General features: G+C 38.8%; 1 protein-coding gene across 1 annotated transcript in view; it reads left to right on the forward strand.

Annotated features, from left to right (window-relative positions):
* LOC124307111 (cytoplasmic polyadenylation element-binding protein 2) overlaps window positions 1-23,757 on the forward strand; it is a 125,810-nt gene that overhangs the window by 18,728 nt on the left and 83,325 nt on the right. The window contains exon 3 of the mRNA XM_046768501.1: window positions 7,122-7,233. Coding sequence (XP_046624457.1) covers window positions 7,122-7,233 — 112 coding nt within the window. The remainder of the gene's footprint in view (window positions 1-7,121; window positions 7,234-23,757) is intronic.

Genomic DNA, 23,757 nt, shown 5'->3' on the forward strand with positions numbered 1-23,757 from the left:
CCTCGAGTGGTAGCCGATCACGCTCGTTATTGAGTAAATCCTTTACCTCGAACTGAGCTTATCTTCACAATTTCGAACCCCTTTGAATTCGCAGCAAGGAAAACGCGACGACTATAACGGACCTCTTGATTAATATCCGTCTCGTCTGAAAGCTCACCACAAATACAAGTGTGAAACAATTTTAGGAAAATCGATTTTGAAATCGAGAATCGAGTTTATTTTTTCACGTATTACTCGACCACCGAACCGCTACGAATTATATCGAAGTCGAGATTTCGAAAATTCCATAGTTTGCAAAGTTCGTTTCTCATCTCGCTCTCCCATCGTCACGAGGAAATAACTTTTCGGTTCCTCGGTCAGAGCGCCGAGGATGTTCGACGATAAGCACCGAGTTCGAAGCTGCACATCCCAGCGTCCTCGACGTTGTGTTATATGCATGTAGGGGCGGTTTCATCCCCCTCGGTGGAAATGGCCCCTTGAAACCGAGCAAGTCGATACTCTCTTTCTCGAACTGGGCCACGTGTATCTGGGTCAAGCCCAGCTTCTACCCGTTTCGCAAGTAATCGGTAATGTTACGCAATCGAAAGTAACTTCCAACCCCAAGCGCATGCGCTGCCCGTATCCACCACCACCACCACCCCCTCTCTTCCGCCTCCCCCGCCCCCTTTTTCCCCTCCGTTTTAGCACGCCGCCCTTGCGCCGTGGCCTGCCAACCCTTGGTTATATAGGTAGGTGTGTTGTACGGACAGGGTACACCTTCGCTCCTCCTATAGGGCCCCACCTTGCACCCTTCGAAATCCAGATCTTCCCGTTTTCTCGTTCCTCTTCGGTGACCCGGCCTTCTGGAATTATCCCAGAAAAACACCGCCGCAGGGGGTTAGAGTTATCCTTACCCTGTTAAAAATCTGCCGCTGGAATCTTCGGATTTGAACGTGACTGCAGTCACTGGGATTTTTGTGTTTTTAGCTATATTTCGTAAAGCGATAGGTTACAGATTTTTATTATTTTTTGTTTTTGCTCCTATCTCGTCAATTATATCTTCTTGCGTATTAGATTGTTGCAATATAATGTACGCAAATATTATCGAACGTTTCGCTAACGGCAACTGATTTGAAAAGGAAACAACGGTTTTTTGAATCGGGGATTGCGGGCAGAGATAAAAATTGGAAACTATCGAAGAAAAAATCACAAGGGGTGGCAGAAAAAAATACAGCTCGTAGTGTAACACTTGGGATGGATCAGGGATTCGAGAGTAAGGAATGAAGTGAGATTATAACCCAGTGGCTAGAAAAATATAAACGTGGGATCTTTTCCGCGCGTCAAACTCCGTCCATAAAACTTAGAAAGACCCGAAAGCTTGGAAAGTTTCAATATCTCCTCGCCATTTCGGAGGATTTGTCCACCTACCGAAACATCAGCAAAGGCAGTTTTCTTTTTTCTTTCGTTTTTACACCTCATGCGGAGTAGTATATAAAACTCACCTGTGGTTTCTTTGCCTTTCTTTTCTACAGCCGGCTTCGCTCTTTGCGTCTACCTTTCACGCTTATACATTTTGTAAATATTTTTTTCCCTCCCTGATCGATCGTGAGGTGATTTTTTCCTACAGATCCGAGAGCTGTTTGTATAAAAATTTTCTTTGACATTCCCTGTGTAAGGAAATGGAGAAAATATGTTTCGCACGTGCTGCTGACAACATATTATATATGTATATGTACGTGAGATATTGAGAGAGATTTCTTCGTATATCTATACAAATGGGAAGGACGATGACCGAATATTTTACGAAAATTCACTTTCCAGTGGTTTCGAAAGAATTTTTTTACACATCAAAAAAAGCATCAACCCCTCGCGGAAAAATTATGAGAAAAGAGGCTCGGAGATCTGCGGTTTTTACTTCAGAATTTAACCTGCGCGAAGCTACTTCTCCGAGGGGTGAATGTACCCTAATTCAGCTTGCACGATCCTCGAGACTATAACGAGGGTTAATTTAATTGTTGAAATATTAATAAAAATTTAACGCTTTTATTATATATAAACTGCAACCCCACCTGTTCAGTCGGCCAAACGAGGCTGTAAAAAAAATTTATCATAACTCATTGTTGGATGGAATTTTGACGAACTTTTTATCATTCGCGAAGTGACTTAAAATGAAAGGTTGTATATAATACACGTAAACAACTGTTTTTATACGCTCGTTGCCTTAAATTACCATATTTGCAGTCACGATTGTTACGTTTCTCATATAATTATAGCACAATCGAATTATAAATTCATCACCTTTTGTACGAGGTTACCGTTATATTTTCCCGTCGAATGTTGAGTCGAATGAACGAACGCAAGACGGCGGTAATGTCTAATCACCTAATTACGGAACACGGAAAACACTTACTCGGCCTGATATCGTCCGAAGAGAAAGGAAAGAAGGAATAAAAAAGTAAATAAATAAAATATAAAACTTCAGGGGTAGTAAAAATGACGCGAATTAGCATAATAAATTGAAAGTGATTTCTTTTGTGAAACGTTTCATTAGGGATGAAAGCAACGTACGTAAATGTTTCGTTCGCCCTAATTATACGCATTAGGCAGGCGATGCGACAGGAATTAAAGTGTAATGTCATACGATATGTAATAATTACAGGAAGCCACGCAATGAACATAAACGGCACGAGAAATTTTCATTTTCTCATCGTAACGAAATAAAGTACAGTTTTAAGTAAAAAATGAAAATGAGCTTCTCAATTTGTAATAATCAAAAAATCTGTTACGCTTTTCTATTCCTTTGGATTTGGTCGGTAACTTGTATCAATATCTTCTTCTAAATATTCGCGAACAGAGAAAAATTTCATTTGTTACGGTAACTAGAAAAATTCGGTAAAACAGAACTGTTTGAATATTGTTGGAATTACGAAAAACGAGCTACGCCTAACCATTTTGCGCTACTGTCGATTCTTTTTTGCTAATTGCAATGCAAAATCAGTTTGTTCGGTTTACTTTACTTTTCTAGCTAAGACTTTCCGGTAACGGCTAGAAAACTAATTTTCATTTTCTATCTAGAACTATATTTTTCTATCGTGGTTAAAAAATGAAAATAGTTAAGGACCGAGCGGTAACCGGAACTAATAATTTCTCTCACACTCAGTGCAGGATAAATTAATTTTGTCGAAACAGTCAATTGATATGCTGAGATCGATTATATGACTGAAAAAAAAAATATAAATATTGAGCGAGAAAATCAGGCGTGAAATTAATCATACGAGTATCGATCAGCTATGGTTACAAATTATTTTTATTATCTCATCTCCGTTTCTTTTTTTTTTTTTTACTTTATTTGTAATTCGAAAAAATATTCCAAGGTAAAGGTAGGCGGTTCGATTTCGGAACATTCGGTTGTACCTGTTTCTGCGAGGATTGAGTGGCCGTTACGTCAGCGGGGCAGCGCGTAACTGTTTGACGAGAAACAGCCAATAACGATCGACGAGCGAGCGAACGAGCAACTCAAGGTGGAGCCGGCGAAAAGAGGGCGCGGGGTAAGCTCGAGCCAAACGGAGCCAGGGCGAGGGTGGCCGCTGTCGACGCCCTGGTGGTGGTGGTGGTGCTGCTGCCGCTTCCTGGTTTTCCTATATTGATTTTCCACCCTGCGCCGCGCCGACCCCCGCAAGAGAGAGAGAGAGAGGAGGGAGGGAGGGAGGGAGGGAGGGGGAGCTTTTGCTCCTCTCCGCTACTGTGTTTCCTTTTATACGTATGCGTGATGCGTGCGGTGCTCACTCACACTCTTATGGTATTATCGTTGTGTCGTGCTTTTTCTCTCTCTCTGTCTCTCTTTGTGCGTGCTTAAGGCGATGCTTGTACGGTGAGTCTTTACCGACCGAGTAAAATACAACGAGGTTGAAGTTGGTAACGTTGAGGTAAGGAAACATCGGGGCGGCGGGGGATTAATATTTTTCAAATTTGCAGTCACTCTGAAATTACTTAAATGTTGAAAATATTAAACAAGTATTTAACGCGTTTCAGACATCCCTGCGATTTCGAGAGTATCACGATTATTACGAAAAGTAAAAAAGTTACGATAACGTTACTGACTTGATCCTCATAAAATACACGTGTCAGTTATTTTGACTAACAGTAATGCGTATTTCGGCGTTATTGACGTTCTCCGAAATGAGACGTTTTTTATTTATTTATTGCTGTATTCCGTATTGTGTGTAGAACGGAGCTGTTAACGGATTTTTCTTTTTTTGCGCAGTTGAAAATTAAATTGTGTAAAAAATTTTGAAGTCATTGGGGAAATCTCGAGCTGCGGGGCAACCTTTGATTTCGATTGTTGAATTATTTAGTTTCGTTTCCTTTCGATCTAGCCGCGGTGAGGCACCAACGCTATTTGTGGTCGGGAAATTATAACACGAATTTGACCCGATTCGTGGATTCGTGTATTAATTAATTTAACACATAGTATATATAATAAGTTGGATGGATTTGGAATGATTAATTCGTAGGTACTATTATTTGTGTTTTGCAATTTAATAAAAATTGGACAAAATACACTGAGTTGAAAACTATAGCAATCATCATTTTCAACTATAGAGTAAAATCAGTTTCTCATTATTTCGGATTGTTTTGTCTTAATATGAATTTTCTTTTTCCCTCAATACTCATTTATCGTCAATAGTGTTAATAAAATACTTGATATAGACCGTGTAAACTTTGATATGATCATGTATGTATTTCTAATTGTCGACGCGGACGAAAATCGGCTGACACGAACTGAGAGGGGAAAAAATTAGTAATTAACGAAAATAAAAGTGTTTAAAAAACAGGAGAAATAAAAAAAAAAAAAAAATGAAAAACAAATAAAAAACGAGTGATGTCGGCTCGCATGTCGGATCAATGGAGGCACGGAGGTATTATCATTGTCTATTGCGGAATAGGAAACTATGAGAATCGCATACGAGGGTCATACATTTTACACAGCGCATACGAGAGACAATAAATTATTTTACGCCGAGCTGCTCCGCCGGACGTTTATAATAATGCGGGGGATTAATTCCCCGTCTAGTGCATCTTTGTATATATATATATATACATATATACATATACATACGTACATACATATGTGAACAAAGGTACAGATTAAAGCGCTTTACGCTACACGTGGCGGTTGAATCGATACCGTATAAATTTAGTGATCATCGATTATTCATTACTGCGATTCTTTAATTCATAACTTCTGTAAATAACAACGTACATTGTATAAGATTCGATGCAAATTTTATGAAATTTTTACGGCGTGTCTTGTCGACCAGGTAAATCGAGGATTTATGCGAGAGCGAGTCAAAGCGTAGAATTTTGGTGGCAGCATCATAAATCCTGCCTATATATCAATTACTATCTAAGTTTGACGCATTAGGTATTCTATGGTTAATCTTGTTCGGTTCGTCCCTCTAAATTACCACGTAATCCTTTCCAATTACCAACGTGTAATTACGCGGTCTCAGGGTGCTTCTGATTCGTGATGTTCTCGAGAAATCGCACTGTAATTATTTTTTCTTTTCGTTTGCAGAAATAGAAGCCGGGGGATGGATTAGTAAAGGGACATGGATTCGAGAAAATCCCCGTGACACGTATACTTATTATAATTATAGCGTACAGAGTACCACATTTTAGTCTGTAAAAGTGTTTGCGACTTGAAACCGCATAGCCAGTGTTACCTTACCTATAATATAATTGTAGGTCACACATGCCTCCAGTCAACTCGATATCCCCCTTACCGACACATGTATACGTGAAGAGTGATTCTCGAATTACGCACGGTTTATACTCAGTTCAGCTGCATGCGAGTCTCTCTACGCCTCTACAGATAGAATTATCGTCTACACGTGTTTCATAATTTTCTTTAGTCCTTCGTCCTTCACTGAGAGAAATTTTTAGTAACGGTTACCGCTCGGTCCTTAAATATTTTCATCTTTTATCGCAGTCGAAAAATATAGTTGTAGGTAGAAAATGAAAATTAGTTTTCCAGCTGTTACCGGAAACTCTGGTATCCGTTGCCATTCTTTCTCATTACGATCACTGTTGCTAGATTTTCTTGCAACTGTTGGGAAAATTTAACGCTTGTGCGAGAATAAATTGACGTTAAAGCCTTGTTTAACTAAAAAAGTAGGGTATACCTCAGAAACTGATTTTGCGTTTCGATTATCAAAAAAGTTTTTCGTAATACGAACAATATTCAAACAGTTTTTTTAACGATGCCTGTTTAACTGAATTTTTCTAGTTACTGTAACAAATGAAATTTTTCTCAGTGTTGTATTCTCTTACCTATTCAAAGAGTGCCTGAAGTAATTTCCAGTAATTTCCAGTTCGTGGTTGCAAGGGCTGAAATTTTAAAAGCGAGATGAAAGCCCGTCTTTGCGGACGTTGCGCTTTGCATCATTACGAAAATCGCCGCAAGCTTAGAAGATTGATAAAAACGTCCGTTATATCAGCATCGTCGAATTATCTTTTTTATCCCTCAGCGATAATTTTGCCGCAGAAAATTACGTAACATTAGGGTGGTACTTAATAGGGTTGTTTTTTAATTCTTATGCTCTCAGGGGCTTGAACGCTTTCAAATTAATGAAAAAAAAAAGATTCCGTGAAAATTTGAGCTGTATATCAACTGTAATATATCTTTTTTTTTTTCTTCGATACTTTGTGATCGAAGTATCTTGTGGAAATAACGTGGGATATAATATTTTAGCTCTTTGAAATTTTATAATTCAATGTAATGGCAAATACAATGTAGTATATTTTATGATACAGTTGTTTATTTCGTAGCTAATAACGCTTGACGGAACGACAATTTTACGCAAATCAAACGTTTGTTTTAAGAGCGTTCAATTTTCTACAAAAATTGAATTTTGTTTTCATCAATCCGTCCCTGGGATTATAAAAATTGGCAAAAAAAGAAACAACCATATTGAAGACCACCCTAACGTAACATAAGCTAAAAAATCGCGTACTTCTGATAATCCGTTGCTGTGTCCGTTATTAAATTCGAGCCAATTACTGCAAGAAGCTTGTAATTCATGCTGACGTGACCGTCGATCTGACGCGTTATTAAACACGACGGTTTAATCTTGTTTCAGGACCGAATGACGGCGAACGGAAATTCGCCCTTGGACAGCATGCGGACCCTGGAGCATTACCTCAGCGACATAATGCGCGCAGGAGCAGCCGACACCCCCGATCATCTCAAGGGTGAGTGCGTCTTGATTATCATCCACGTGAACATTTGTACATGCGACGTGTATCGCGTGTGTGATATAAATATACAAAACTGTGACGACGATAGAAGACAAGGCTGAAGTTAGTAACGTTAAACAAAGATCTAGTTTTTCTTTTTTTCAATTTTGGACAATCCTGAGGATCGAAGCAACGATTTTTCCCAAACATTCGCCGTTAAAGTAACCTTACTAACTTCAATCTCGTGAAAAAACGCTAACCGGCCGTTAGATCGAAACAGGACGAAATAATATATCCTCGCTGGTATATAAACCCAACAAATCACGCGCCACGGATATAAAAGTACCTATAATATAAAACTACGTATTGGTTTATGCCTATCTACAGATTGGTTATTCCGAACACATTGACGCAACGATCATATATTACGTGTAGATGATTTTCGTTGATTTCTTTCTATGCGTTATGGATTATATACCGTAACTCTCTAGGGAGTTGCTGAAAAAATAATAAAGTTCTGCGAACGGAAGGAGGAAATCAAACAAGCGAAAATAAATTAGCTGTTTACAGTTTTAAGTGTAAAACAAGATTTTTATTGTAATAACATTGCGGGTTGACGTGGAAACCTCATTCATCTTTTATATCTATCGACGACTACTAGATCAGAAGGGAGGGGGGTTGATAATTTAAGAAAAAACACGGGTGGTTTCACCCTTTGTAACGATACATGCAGTACAATACGACGCGTAGGTACGAATGGACGTTTATTATTTACATCACAGCTTCGAGCTTCTCGAAGGTAAAGCTTTTATTTAGACTCAATTCATGGATTGACGATTATATCGAGATGAAAACGATGCATGTTTTTAAGTTTTATTCGTTTCCTTCGAGCCAGGGATTCTCTTCTTTTGGTAAAAACAACGTCATCTTATATGTAGTTTTTCGGCCTGTAGTTTCTCCTACGCCGACGATAAAGAAACCAAGAAAAGCTCCCTGGGAAGCACCGCTCGCACTCAACGTGCTTACGCGGAAATAACATCGTGGGAATAAAAATCAGGGATGGGGTGGTTTGCACCCACAGAATCAACCTCATAATTACTTGTACCCGTAGTTGTGCGGAGCTTTTCCAAGTTTCGGAATCTGAGATCGACTCTCAGACTTTTGTTGTCCAGATGCGAGACTGCAAATATCTTGTCAGTGCTTTTTTTTTTTTTTTTGATATATCCGAAACTTGAGAATTACATACTGGTTTTTCAATATTCTGTTTTGTTTTGCTCGTTTATATTTTTACAAAGGGTGAAATCAGTCGTTTTGCACTCCTTTCCGACCTAGTACGAATGTTCCTTGTTTTGGGTGTTGGCGAATTTTTTCCACCCCATCCTCTAAATCAACATCAAATTATTGAAAAAGAATTGCCTAACTTTTTTCGTATTTTTACGTCAACTCTAAGATAGTCCGTTTTGTGATCAAAGTTTCTCATGGAAAAATTATGGGAAAAACTTTTCTTCTCGGTATATATTTTATTGTAAGAGTAATAACGTTCCAAAATATCTAGAACTCCGAGGTTTTAGTGGACGTTAGTGGTACCATTTGAAAAAAAAAATTCACATCGTCGCACCGACCAATGTTTTTTTCGACAAATTGCACTTCCTCTAAAAAAATTTTAAAAAAAGTTCGATTCCAAGGGTGTTTAATTCGTCTAAATTGGCTGGTACGATGATGTGAATTTTTTTCTGAGACATCACCACTAACGTCCGGTAAAACCTCGCGATTACAGAGTTTTCGAAAAATTGTTACCCTTGCATTAAAATACATACCGATTGTGAGGAAAATGTTTTCCCCGTGTTATTCCCATAAGAAACTTTGAGATAAAAATGTGATAAAATTAGGCAATTTTTTTTAAAAATCATCTATAGACGATTCGGGAGGGGCAGGGCGGAAAAAATTCACCAACACCCTGAACAAGGACCACCCCAGTGTGCGTATACGCGATAGATCCGCAAGCTTCCAACCCTTTCCCCCGCGTTTATTGTTGTATATCGGTGTACCAGCGAACGGTTGGTTGGTGGTCGACGGTACGGGAGGGATGCAGCAGCGGCTTTGTCCGTCAGAAACACATTGTCCGCGGTGAAACGAAGAAAATTGCTGAAACCGCAAGAAAGCACGGTTTATTATAGGTGTACAGAAAAGAATAGGAAACTCCTCAGACGCTCTCGCCTCTCTTTATATATTATTACATAGCAGATTTTTTTCTTTATTATAACCTTACTCTTTTGTTTTTACTCCTCTTTCATTCTCCTCCTTATTCTTTTTATTTATTTATTTATTTATTTCTTTTTTTAATTCTTATTATCATACCACGAGTCATTCAGTTTAAGATAAAAATTGTTATTCGGCAATATTCTTTCAAGTTCGCCGACCGGCGCCTTTATTGTACCTCGCAATTATAACGTGTATACACACACACACACACACACACACACACGTGCGCGTATACATATGTATATATAACACACACTTTATATAATCGGGCGGCTTATAATATTACACTGAGTTCCGTGATTCATTCATTTCTGCAATTAAAAATAACGACTCACCTCAATTTGACCACGTATTAATGTATAATACAATTATTATCGCTAGCTCGTGTGAGTTATAACGTTATATGTATATTCGTTAGTTAGATATTCGGGTTTAACCGTCATTCCGGAATTTTTCGATTAACCCCCCCCCCCGTCATAAAAAAAAAAAAAAAAAAATTTCGGATGATATTCGTTCAGCGATTGAAATTTTAAACGTGACATACGTACATTGAAATCTTCGATATTCTTCGATTGCTTTTTTTTATCTCATAAACTAAAATGGACCGAAAAAATTAATTTGATGTTTGAGAACAATGTTTAAATGCTTGATGAACATACTTTTTTGAGGTAATGGAGAAAGTTTCAAAATGACCAAAATAACGGACACCCTAATATTGGATATACGTGACATGGGAAAACTCGTTGCAGCGGAATGCTTGCGGGAATAGGATTTCGTCATTAGTTGGAAACAATTTTCATATAATTTTTTTTTTTTTTTTTTATTTTATCTCGCATACAATTTCATAACTTTTTCTTCACTTTAATTGCATACTTTATATTATATATACACATACACACTCTACATTTCAAAGCATAGCACGTGTTATACATATTATGTATAAGGGTGAAACAATTTGTTGAAACAATTCCTGCAGTTCCAGCCTCTGAATATCGTATTAAACACATGTTGTACAACGAATTCTAAGCCGGCTTGAATTTTCCATCGTGGTAGGCACAATTTTCATTACGTCAAGTGAAAAAAAGCAGAAACTTGATCAACAATTAAATGTCGGGCATTTTTTTTTTTTTTGTCGTCCGATTTTATTTCCCTCGCACGACTATACGATATAATTTTACTCTGACGTATCCAAATTAACGGTACGAATATACAATATCACGTCTCAAGGTACAACTTGTGTATCACGTATCATTCGTTTTTGCACAAATTTTCCAACGTTTCGTTACATCATTATTATACCCAACATTGGGTGTATAATGACGTGTACGTATAATGTGAGGCAGCTTGCATTTATAATAATCTATTCGATCCAACTTTTTCAAATCAAATTTATTCTTCCCGAGACAAATGATATTATACACATACTGTTAATCAAAGTTAAACTCCATATGTATTATACACTGGTTATATAATATTATACTTGAATTACATCTCGAAGAGGGTTGTGGACCCCTCCCCCCCCACCCTTCCCCCTCTCCGTCATTCGAGCAGCTGGGGGGTATACGATTCTCGAGTGACGGTGTAAAGTTTCTTTCAACGAATTTCGCGATCTGATTTGTTGCGGAGTGAAGAAGAAGAAGAAGAAGAAGAGGAAAAGAAAATAAGAGAAAAAAAAAAAATTAAGCAGAGAAACCGCCTCTATCGAAAATTCAACACCGCGTGGTGACAAGTACCGCGGATTGATTTCAATTCTCGAATGAAGGAAAGAAAGGAAGAAAGAAAGGAACGAAGGTGGTAGTGACGATGACGATGACGACGACGCGATGGTGAAGATGAAGAAACGCGCCTTTTCAGCATCTCCTTTATGCTTCGGGCCGTCTGTCAAGCCTTGAGCACGAACCTCCGTCCTCATCTTCCTCCTCCACCTCATCCTCATCCTCTTTCCCGAGGTTCTTCGTCGACGGTGTATTTTCCGAGACTTTTGACCTAGTATAAGCTCCGCGACAAGTGTCGTCCCTTTCCGACACTTCTCTGGCAAGATGGCCGCAGTGGAAACTTCCCTCGAAACCGTTCCCGGCACCCTTCATCCACTCACCGATGTATACCTATGTATGCAATATAGGTACAAGCCCTTCTCACAATGCTTTCGAAGAGCTTTTTGTTCTCGCGAATGTAAAGACTCTTCGGTATTGTGTATACCTTTATTATATACCGTTGTACAACTCCTCGTGCAGCCCCGAATATCCTTCCCCAAAGCTGTAATGCGCGCGGGATTTTTGACGACCGGAAGTGGACAGGTGGTCGAGCCTGATGTCATCTCGTTACGATTTTATCCAAGCACAAATCTCGTTTCTCAATTATTTCAAGCTCATGGTCAACGAATTTGTCGCTCTCAGTTTTTCAACCGCAAACAACACCAAAGCTTTTTCGTATTATACTATCATACGAACTTTAACCCTCATTTCCAATTCAGCGAGTTCTAAAACGAGATGAATTGTTATTATACGAGTACTTTGTACAAAAGTTTCATACGAATATCTGTAGATGTGGTAAAGTGAAATACTTTCATGCTTTTCCTGACGGCTATGCAGTATTTGAAACCCTCAAGTTAATATATGGAAACGTTAAACGTTCAGGTTATTCCTTTTCCTTTTGAAAATTGTGGTACACGCGTGTTTCAGAAGCTCCGATTCCCTGAGCCGAATCCTTACTCAACATTCGAAACGTTGACGGTGATTTCAGGTGGGGTTCTATGCCTGTGCAGGATCAAAAACTCGTTACTTCGAATTTCATTTCTGCAGTTACACAGTTGCTCGAATATCTTAGTGCTTTTCGGAGTTCTTTTTTTAAAACCTGCATAACTTCGACGACCCCAATCCTTAGATTCCCGCACCTTTGATGCATCGCTTCATATTCGGTTCCGCGTTCCTATCCGAGGATCAAAAACTCACATCCCTGTAACGATTCCTAGCGATTGGACTAGGAATATTATTATCATTATAAATATTAGTCTTATTGTTATAAATAACTCCTGCGTATAGAATTACCGATTAATCTTGTTTCATCTCAGATTTATCTCAAAGGCATTCAAAATCGTCGCGTTACTTCCTCTTTGGTATTGAAGAATTTGATTCCCTTTATTTTCGTAAAAAAAATATTCAATCAAATTCGAATATCGGTATCGAAAGGATTTCCATTTACGTACATATTATACCGATATCGGTATTGTTTTATACCTTGTTAAAAAATGTCAAATTGTTTTCGGCAAATTATCCCTGTTCCTGAATTTATATTTTTATACCTCTCGGTGCAGACGCAGCATCGCGGTTGACGGATACTGTACGTGTCACAGCTGTTGTATTACTGGGAGATACGCGTCTACCATCCTCTGAATTATTCGTCACTGCGCCATGTTTTTCGAAATTACTTTCGTATCAACTATACCTGTACTACTACGTGTATATAACGTATTGTTCCCACGTTTTCTTTGTCACTTGCCTTCCCGACTCCACTGCTGTTCCTCGATGCGACTCCACGAATGCATTATGCACCTGCCGCCTCCCACGCACAACAACAACAACAACAACCACGACAAGCACAGGGGTAAATTTTTCTTTCTCACACCCGCGTCTGCAGCAGAGAGATTTTTCAACGATTTTCACCTCACCCGTTTACACACGTACTTGTACATATACCTGCAGTTTGAAGAAGATTATTTCCTCTCCTCCCTACCCATCTCTCTCAGTCTCTTTCACTTTCTCCGCATATTCTACCGGGGAGATTAAAAGAAGTAAATAATGATAATAAAAATTGAAGATTGCATGCGACGTTTCGCGTAATGAAAAATTTTACAAAAATCTGTCTTTTAACGCCGAGGAGAAAACCAAGAAAGACAGAAAGAGAGAGAGAGAGAGAGAAATAAAATAATCTTACCAGCTTTCGAGGTCCAAAAGCTGCGGGCGTTCGGGGTGGTTTACGAACGCGATCGAAGCGGCCGAGGATAGCCGAGAGAAGACGAGGAAAGCCGAGAATCGTCGGGTTCTTCCTGAATCGCATCGTGCGAGAAATTCGAGCGACACTTTTTATTGTAACTACAGGGAGAAAAATTTCGAGTTTGATTTTTTTGCTATTTTTACGGCGAAAAACGGGGATGTAAACGGAGGTTGTTTTAGATTGGAATTATGGGAACCTCTATCGCGCCGGTTTCGCATCCTTTGGAACTAGGCGATGTACTCGCCGTCATTCCGCTAATTGGACCCCTGCGGCAATCGCGATTAATCCCGTTCCGCATTTACCTAAACGCACACACAGCAGGTGTGCCAACATATGTGCAAAAACACGCACTCACGTTCGTAATCATATTATCTCTCTGATCGCAAGTTTAACACGGTTTCGCTTCTCTGTGTACTCCTTGTCGTCCTTCTAATTCTGCAGGGTTCGTTTAATGCAAATCTTGGAAAGTTTTGGAAATTTTCAGGAATACGAAAGTCTGCAGGTGCTTAGAGGGTGGCTACACACCGGGAAAACCTTGAAATGTCAGGGTATTTAAAAAGGGTCGTGGAAAACTTGGAATTTTCAAGAGATTTCTAGTTTGGTCATGGAAAGAACTGAAAATGTCAGTTTTCTGTCGTGGGAATTAGAAATGATTTTTTCAGGTAACTAGGTTACTTTTTTTCTTCGAGAAAACAAATTGGCTTAAACTGACTTTTTTTTTTAAATACTTTACAGTTTTTATTCAATTCGAATTGAATTTTAATCGAATATAGAGTCAATAAGCTGAACCATTTAGGTTTGAGTGACTTACTAGAACTGGGAAAATGCCAGGGAAAAAAGCCGGAAATGTCGTGGAATTTTTTTCCCAAAAATTTGTGTGCGGCCACCCTGTATTTAATATTCTACCGATCGCTTGGTTACTCATCTTGACATTCTTACGGAACTTGAATCGATTTCAAAGTTACAGATATGTAACTGAGAAGTTTAAAAACGGAGCACTTTTTAACCCTTTGAAGTCACAGTTGGATGCTTATCGTCTCTCCTAAAAAATTACCGTGTTCTAGTCTCACCAAAGTTTATTCACAACTTCAAATGATCTTTGTTACTTCGCACAACACCAAAATACCCTCGAGTAACAAGTTTTGTCCACAATCATCGAAATTCGATAGTTTTTTTGATTTTAAATCCGCCATATCGTGTTCAAAAATGATCAAATTTGGATTTCAGATTCGAAATCAGCGACCTAAAAAATCCCCGACTAAGATAATTCGTGCAAAAATATTGACTCGAAAATATGTGACCGAAAGGGTTGACCCGTAAGATATTTTCGAACTTTTGGTACATAAAACTATGTTTTTACAGCACAGAGCGTGCTTTTTTCTGTTTCTTTTTCTTTACCACACGGTCAGAATCAATTCTCGATCACGCAACGTGAGGCTTGCATCGTTAAATGCACGTATATTCGGCACGTAAGCTTAAAGCACAACCGTTGATATCTATGTAGGTGAACCCGTGAAGCTCGGCGCTCTTGTTTGCAGGAAAGGCAGGGCTGCTTCCCTCTGGCGTGTTACTCCAGCACCACCCTCGGAGTCGATATACTTCCGCACCCCCGACCATGGCGGCGCCTTCGACAAGCCGTTAGTTTTTGGTCTCTCGTGTTTTCCTTACAATTTCACGATTAAAAGCGATCCGTTTTTCCTACCGATCGTTTTACTTTTCTTATTTTTTTATTTATTTGATCTATTTTTTTCTCATCATTTCTTCGTATATTTCCCATCTCCATTTTCAGGGCATGGTACAGGTAGAATTTCGCGTTGCATTATCGAACGGAGGAATCGGTCGAGCGAGGCTTGCTTCTTTATCTGAAATCGTGATCCGAGTGCCTTCGGTTCCTAATTGCGTTTAAAAAATTGCTCGCAACGATCCTGCTTGTACAAATTAATCCAGGCACGACAAACGAGGGAGGAAATAGAACCGGAATTGAAACTTTTTCTACGTCAAGCTAGTAAATTTTTAGTTCGTTGAACCGTGTCCGATTAAGGTGAAAAGGAAAGTGTTTGATACGTCGATACGGCCTGGGTGCACGTACAGCGAATGCATAATGTATCACACGGGCGTTTGTCACTTTGTCAGGCACATATTAGTAGTACGGGTAAACGGTACGGGCGGACAATCGAGACGCACAGTCTGAAAACGGCTCCGCGACTCTCTCCGAGTCTTCGACCTTTTTTGATCGTGTCTCGTTCGATCCTTGGTTATAAAATTACCGTCAAATAAATTTCTGGAAAATAAGAGGGTCGATAGTTGAGTCTAAACGCGCGTCGGTGACTGGCACACTTTACCCCAATTGAAAGCTGGATTCTCATTTTCGTTAATTAATCAAATGCAAAAGTGGACGTAGGTATCGACGAATTGACGGATTCGTGGATGGAGGTTGAAGTGTGATATTTACTCTCCGATTAGCTTGTGTTAGCAAATGTCGTATTGTTTGAAACAATTTCCAGTGTTAAATATACAATACCCAATTCCCGAGTCCTCGCATTTGCGCATTGCATGCATCAGAAACGAACCGTCGTCCGAAAATTGTCACGGGTATGAAGTTTGACATTTTTTTTTTTTCAAACGCGGTTACGCATACGAAATTCGTGTAACTTGGATTTTCGAACGCGCATCGAACACAAAATTTGACTGCGATATATTTGTAGGTACTTTTCACAGTTTACTCGCGGATTACGAAACTGTCAAAGTATCCGCATGCGTGAGGATTAGTTGAAAAAAATCAATCGCGGAATCAAAGAAACGAGTCTGCAAGATTTGGAATAAATTTTAATGTCTACGCTTTAAAAACGAGCCTACGAAATTTTTTCAACAACGCTCACTGCCTGCATTATGCAACTACTTACCATACACCTTCTACATACATACGTACATACGTTATAACGGCGAGCAGCGCAGCAACAGCAGCAGATGCGGACAGACACGTGGCTGCCGTGTAAAGTACACACACGCATACGTACATACGCTGTATGCGGAGGATAATATGTACAGCATAATATAACGTGCCTGCACGTGAGACATAGATTGGCGTATATGGTATACCCTGCACATAAATAAATAATAAAACGCGTGTTCGTACCAAAAGGGTAGATGGGTATCGCACGCTTTCACTAACACTCGGAAAATTTGTCGCAGAGTCGAACATCGCCTGTTAGAAACAACACGAACACACGTATGGGGAATTCCATACGAACCCAACCAACGTTGGACCCTGAACCATTTTTGATTTTGGTTCAAATATTTGCTTTGCGATTTTCTCAACTTTCGGACAGTATCCTGAATTTTTTCAGATTTTCCATAGAACCGAGTAATTATTTATAAATATTCAGAGTGATTTTGACAAGGACCTTTTTCAAAATTCTCAAAACCTGGATTTTCTTTTACAAACATTTCAAGATCGGCCTGTTATGGGCCAATTTTTTTCTGTTTAAAGAAAAAATTTTCACCGACTAAAACGTTATTCAAAGGGTTTGTAAAACCCCAAAAAATTCTTCATCTTTTATTTTTTACTTAAAACATTTTTAAACTGGTTTCATTATGAAGTTGATGAAAAAAGTTGAATGTTACAAAAAATAGACTATAATTGCTCTGTAATGGAACTGGGCTAGTAATGTTTTGAGAATTTTTTGGGTATTTTCATACCGTTCAAACAATGTTTCAGTTGACGAAAAATATGAAAGTGCTGAAAAAAAATTGTAAAAAATTGGTTCATTACGGGCCCGGTCTTGAAATGTTTGGAATGAAAAATACAGCGTCTGAGAATTTTTTAAGAATTTTAAAAAACGTCCTTATCAAAATCACTCTCAAAATTATTTGTAAATAATCAAACAGTTGCATAAAAAATTTGGAAAAATTCAGGGTAGTGTTTCAGAGTTTGGATAGTTGCAGAAATTTCTTTCAAACACAATGAGAAATTCCCCGTGCTTTAACCGTTGTTTACTTTATAAGTTGGTTTGTAAGTTCTACCTTTCGGAGCGTCAATTTCAACAATCTTGACGGTACCGTTGATGCCCAACTGTGTCGTTGTGTGTAATAATTATACGCATTTAATCGTGATTGTCGGACTCACCGGCAAAGCCACTTCGCGCAAGTGATCCCGAACGAACATTGTGCGCACCACGCAATTGTTAGCTGTCCAAATTCAACTACGGTGAACAGCGTTGCGTCGAATCGTCTAGGATTTATCGCTTTGTCGCGAACCGCGGTTTTATTTCACTATTTTTAAGCGAGATTTCACCGCGACTCGCGAGTGAAATTACGTTATGAAGTGGGTGTTGATATTCACCTACTTACCTACAATATATACAATATGTAATACGATTGATGAATGAGAATCGTGCAGATTATATTTATCGTAAAGGAAACTGTAGTGGTGAAGTTATGCAAGTTCGATGTTTTGGGGCTGCGTTTTTTTTTTTTTTTTGTTATTTTGTATCTTTTCTGTCGACTCTCCTCAAGTGTCAATTAAGTAATAAACAACTATTCGTGTATGCCGGTTGATTTTGTGAAAAAATAAAAAATGAAAAGAAAAAAAAAAAATAAAAAAACAACAGTCGAAGCAAAAAGTTTTCTTCGAGTAGATATTTGCAAGCCTCTCGACTCTCTAGGTGTGATAATATTTTGACAACCAGTTTGAGAACTGGGTTAATACGCTTTCCAGTTTCATTGGACGTGAAATCAAGTCGAATGTACTTAACAGTGTGCGCACTCAGAATCCGTGTATAAGAAAATACACAAGCATCGTTATTATCTCAGGAAATATTTGGAGGCTGGATGCTGTTGAGAGATTTAATTCGTGCCGCGGGTTTATTTTGTTAGGTGAGTTGAATATTCGGTGGATTGTCACAGTCTAGTCGTAAGGTTAAAACGCTGATAATCCGTGCGATGTTAAGATCGTCTACTTGAGGGTGAGTTTCGTGTCGTATCTAAGGTGAATAAAACAGGGTATTTAAACGGCCTCACGGAAAACCTGGAATTGTCGGAGGATTTTTTATTTGGTCGCGGAAATAACTGAAAATATCAGTTTTCTGTCATGGGAATTAGAAATGATTTTTTGAAGCAACAAGCTTACTTTTTTTCGTCGAGAAAACAAATTGGCTTAAACTGACATTTTTCTTCTTTTTTTTTTCATACATGACAGTTTTTATTCAAAGAATTGAATTTAATAAGCTGAACGATTCAGGTTTTAGTAACTTACTAGAACTGGGAAAGTCTCAGGAAAAACTAGTTCTCAGGATTTAAGCTCTCGGCTGATGTTGGAACGATTTTACTTTGCGCGAATTGGTTTAACGAAGAAGAAGACGACGAGAAATTTCGGGTATTTAATCCCCTTTTTATTACCATCGTTCTATTCTTTTCTACCCGTGCATATTTAGCCCAGCCGCAGCTTTACAACTGCCAAACAACACAGGCGGTTAATTTGCCGGGGATTAGACCTCAGCCGGGAGAAAAAGAAGAAGAAGAAAATGCGAAAAAAAATATATATATATATTTCAGCTCGCAATTCTGTTTTGCAACGTGTTTCTCTCTTATTCTTTTTACTTTCATGGCTGCAGCATGTCACCCGTCAAATTAGCACCAACGGAGTTCGGATAAGCCCGAAAACCCGTCGCGGCCATATTTGATTTGAAATATTTGTTCCCGAGAGCACCGGAGAGCTTTGAAGCATACGTGATCCGAAAATCAGGGAATTTTTGAGCTCTGAGAAAACTCGGGGAAATACTGGAAAGATATTTCTGTTTTGTTTGTAAAAATGATTTCACTCTTATTAACGACAATTAACGAAAAATTAAATGTTAATTTGTTTGATTCGTTTATCGAACGAATAATTTTTCCATTCTCACATCGATGCAACGTTTCGTTACACCGTTCTCCGCAAGTTATCTTTAATAACTTTTACGCGACTATTTCTGAAGCATTGTACAAGTAGGCCGTATTTAAATTAATTGCGATAAAAATGGCAGGGAATTATGTGGAAATGGGGGGGGAGGGGGGGGGGGGGAAGGTTGAAGTTCCGAAAGCGTCTAATTCCGAATTATTTGCTGGCGAAATTTGTAGTAAAGAAACGAAACTTTGAAGAAACGACAAAGTTTCGAGATACTCACACGGTGTAGCTAACTTTTCAAATTCGTAATTTCAATCCCGCCCCGAAACGGTCTCTGAAAATCAGGGAAATTCCAAGGAATATCGCCGTTACAGTTACCCACATAAATATCGATCAGGTGTGACGAGTCGTCCGTAGAATTCCTTCGGCTGCAGCCTCGTCGAATCGCAGATCACGCGGTGAATCCTCGAAATACACGCGCACGCACACTCGATAATTATCCCGCCGATTCTCACCCGCATCGGCATGCCCGAGCCTCGGTTGTGTAAGAACAGCCATAAGATCCCCGGTAACGGAGATAAAATTAACGTCTTCAACCCGCGTTACGTGTCGCTTATAGGCATTGTAACAACCGAGTTGCAAAATTTACGCAAATTGCAGAAGAGCGGCGCGACCTTTTTACCATGTTTCTTAGCGTTACAGCTGCAACAACGTCGCGTTGCGCCAGGCAAATCGGTGTGTGTCGAACTAATTTTAACCGATCGTAATTACATTGCCGCACAACTCGCTCACCTGTGTGCTTTTCCTCTTCGTACCGTTCAAATACGACAGTAACGCCCAGCCTACGTCGTTTTCTCCAAATCACACGCAGTTGCACCGCCGTGCAGGTTTGCTTTTCTCTTAACACGTTCGATTGTTCTGCACGCATGCCACCCGAAGTATAAATGTTGTACACGTGTGTATAAATGTAATTAACACTCGGAACTCGATTGGCGAGTACGAATTATCGTTCCATGTACCGCGAATAATTTTCACCCGACGTTTACAAAATTTCAACAGTCGGCAAGTATACCGTTCTCATCGTTGCGTGTGAGTGCTTTTTCCTTTTTTATTTTTCAATTCTTCTCCCTGCCGCGTGTTCGTTTCCGTAGATTACATGCGAATGGATAAAAAAAAAATGAATAAATAAAAAATTGGGGTAAAAAAGCTACGACTCGCGTCATTAGCCGCCGTTCGTCACACGAGAACGTGAACCAGTCACCTGCCAGTCCGGATTCTCCTGCAGCATCGCATCAATCAACCGTCCGTCGATGACTTATCTAGAATTAATCCTTTCCCCCCCCCCTTTTTTGTTCATTTTTGTTCACCAAATTCGATATACGCGAAAAATGTATTCTTATCTTACGCGGGTACGTTACAATCTGAATCGTCGCACAGTGGTCCCAAACCCCGAAAAGCTGGCCAAGAGTCGAAAAAAAAATTATTTTTTTTGGGACTTTTAATGGTTGGAATAGTTGTAGTGGTACCCCTAGTATGTATTACGACCCTTAAGTAAGGGGGATCGTCCCTACCTGGCTTGGGAACGCATTCCGTTCGTGACCGTTGGAGCAGGTGCATTGTTTACTCGTCGCGCGTCGAAAATAAGTCAAAGTTGAGACACGTATAGAATCGTGACAGAAGAACGGATTTTGATTCTACAAAATGGATTCTTCTCCGGAAAGTAAGTACAATTTGAATGTGTTGCTCGAAATTATTGTTAACAATGTATGAAATAGTAAGTCATTAATAAAGGTAGTAGTGTTTTTCTTGGTTGTGTTCTGAAAAGTCGTGTTAGGAAAAGCAATAAGTCAAAACTCTCATCGAATCCTGCCCTGAAACTAAATGGAAACTGTTGCTTAGACATTTCTTCAAAACATATCCAAAAATTAGCTGCATCTGGCTGCGACTTCGGTTTTGGGGATAATTTTTATGCGATGATGTGTGCGCTAGGGTGGTCCTTGTTCAGGATATGTTCTTTTTTCTTTTAAACATGGTGCTTAATCGATTTCAAATGAATAAGTAAAAATTCATTCCAAATTTTAGTTCGATATTTTAATTGTATCCTGCCCCCCCACCCCCGGCAGTGAAAGTTTCAATTAGGAAATACTAGGAACAACATACCCTCAACAAGGACCACCGTAGTGTGCACTTTCTGCAGTTTTTCGTCATTCTCGCGTCTGTAATAGTGTTTATAGGAAATTGGTAAAGATAATTCTTCTATTAATGTTATTTTTCCATTTTCTATAGAAAATCTGGATAATACCGAAGCGATTTCTTTCACAAGAAAGGAAATTTTCGTATTTTTGAAACCCGTATTGAACGAAAATATCAACGTTTTCACTGACATTGTTGAAAAGGAGGTGTCAAAAAAATTGAATCATGCATACATATTGCCGAAAACTCTGAAAGATTCTCTGAGTAAATTGGTATGGAATTTCAAAAAGAAGTGGCAACAAGCGACCAGGAACAAAACCAAATTCTTCTCAAAATTCCATGAGTGGAAAATTTGTCGAACTGTATTCGTGGTACTTCATGCCAACAACTGTACACAAAATTCTTATTCACGGTCATGGAATCGTGGAATCTTCGTTACTTCCTATCGGACAAATGTCTGAAGAAGCTCAGGAATCATGTAACAAATATATTAAAAGATTCCGAGGAAGATTTTTCACGAAAATGTAACCGCATCAAAACCATGGAAGACATTTTTTGCAAACTTTTAGTAACGTCCGATCCAATAATATCTAGTTTGCGAAAACTTCCTCCGAAGAAACTAAGATCCTTATCTTCATACGCGGTTGAACTATTGATTCCACCTTCACTTCCAAAATTAAATTAAATTTTTTCAAATTACATGAGCGATACATCGGACGATGATGACCGTTCGCAGGACAGCGATTAATTGTAAGAAGTGTTAAAATTACATGGACTAAAAATATTATAATCAAAGAAATATATTATAAATATTCATTGTAATATTGATTAATTACTGTATTCCAATCCTCGTCTTCCCAAATCTTCAAATGTCAACTGTCATTACATTTTCTATTTCATTTATTCACAACCATAATTTCTAAAGTTCCCGAGTACAGACTTTTATCCGAATTGAATACGCTTTTCATGAAATTTTCCGCCATATTGGATCCGCCATTTTGTTTTTCTACATTTTGACTTCGAATTCGTAATCAGCGATCCCGAAAACCCCCGAGTACAGACTTTTATCCGAATTGAATACGATTTTGACTTTTGGCCAGCTTTTCGGGGTTTGGGACCACTGTGCGTCGTGACGGTTGAGTGTAAAAATTTATCATTCAACGCGAAGTTGAAGTTAAGTAAGCCTTGACGTAACGAAATATTGGGAAAAATCATTACCTTGCACTTTTAGAATGACTTTTAAGTAGTTTAATAATCGAAATATAAGAATTCGCTTGCTTTATTGTACGGTTTAACGAATCGGAGACAATCGTAGAATTGAGAAATATCGCCATGTTTTTCAAACCGAAACGATTTCGCCTATCGCGAGAGGTTTGCGAAAGTGGAAGAGAAAAAAATGTCGAACAAAAAATTATTGACAACGGTAACGTTGGAAAGAGAAGCACTACGATACTGCTTGTTGCATCGACCGTGCGCTAGTCAATATCAATAGGTAATTTTCTGTAAATTTGCTAATAAAATTCTTGGATACTCAAATTGTCAATTAAGATCTTGTATACGTGCATACGTGATGCAATAGTCCGATAGGCCAATGATATGTATATACACATGACACGTGTCATGGTGAAGACAAAATTTCACTCGTAAACTTTCACAGTTACCTAGCAATAAAACATGTCTTTTTTTTTTTTTTACTTAATTTCAGTTTTTTCCCTCGTTTTGCTTGCCTGGAATTTCGCTCCAATCGCGTTCTTTCGAATTACCTGAAAGATTCCTTTTTTATACATAGTATATTTGTAGGTTTAGGTGGATGTAATGATTGTGATGCCTGGTCGTATTCCGTCAAAGACGATTGCCGATCTGCGGGTCGTCTCTGCGTTTATTAGATTATTTATTCATCGATTCCATCGGCGACGCCAAGTGACGGGGGGGGGGGAGCAACGGTCACAAATACATCCGGAGCGTCCCAATTCACAGTCGACGGTTATTACAAGTGAAACGCACGCGAGCCGTAAAAACAATTGATAATAATAATAATAATGGCGAGTTAAAAAAAAAAAAAAAACGGAAACAACACCTCGTTGAATAGTTTTTTTTTTTTTTTTTTCGAATTTTAGATTTCTAATCGGAAATAGAAACGTGTTTCTAAACAATGTTCGTTTGAAAAGTTTCCATGACTTTGATTTAAAGAGGTGTTTTTTTTTTTTTTT

The sequence above is a fragment of the Neodiprion virginianus genome, chromosome 6 (genome assembly GCF_021901495.1).
Source record: "Neodiprion virginianus isolate iyNeoVirg1 chromosome 6, iyNeoVirg1.1, whole genome shotgun sequence".
NCBI classification, from domain to species: Eukaryota; Metazoa; Arthropoda; class Insecta; order Hymenoptera; family Diprionidae; genus Neodiprion; species Neodiprion virginianus.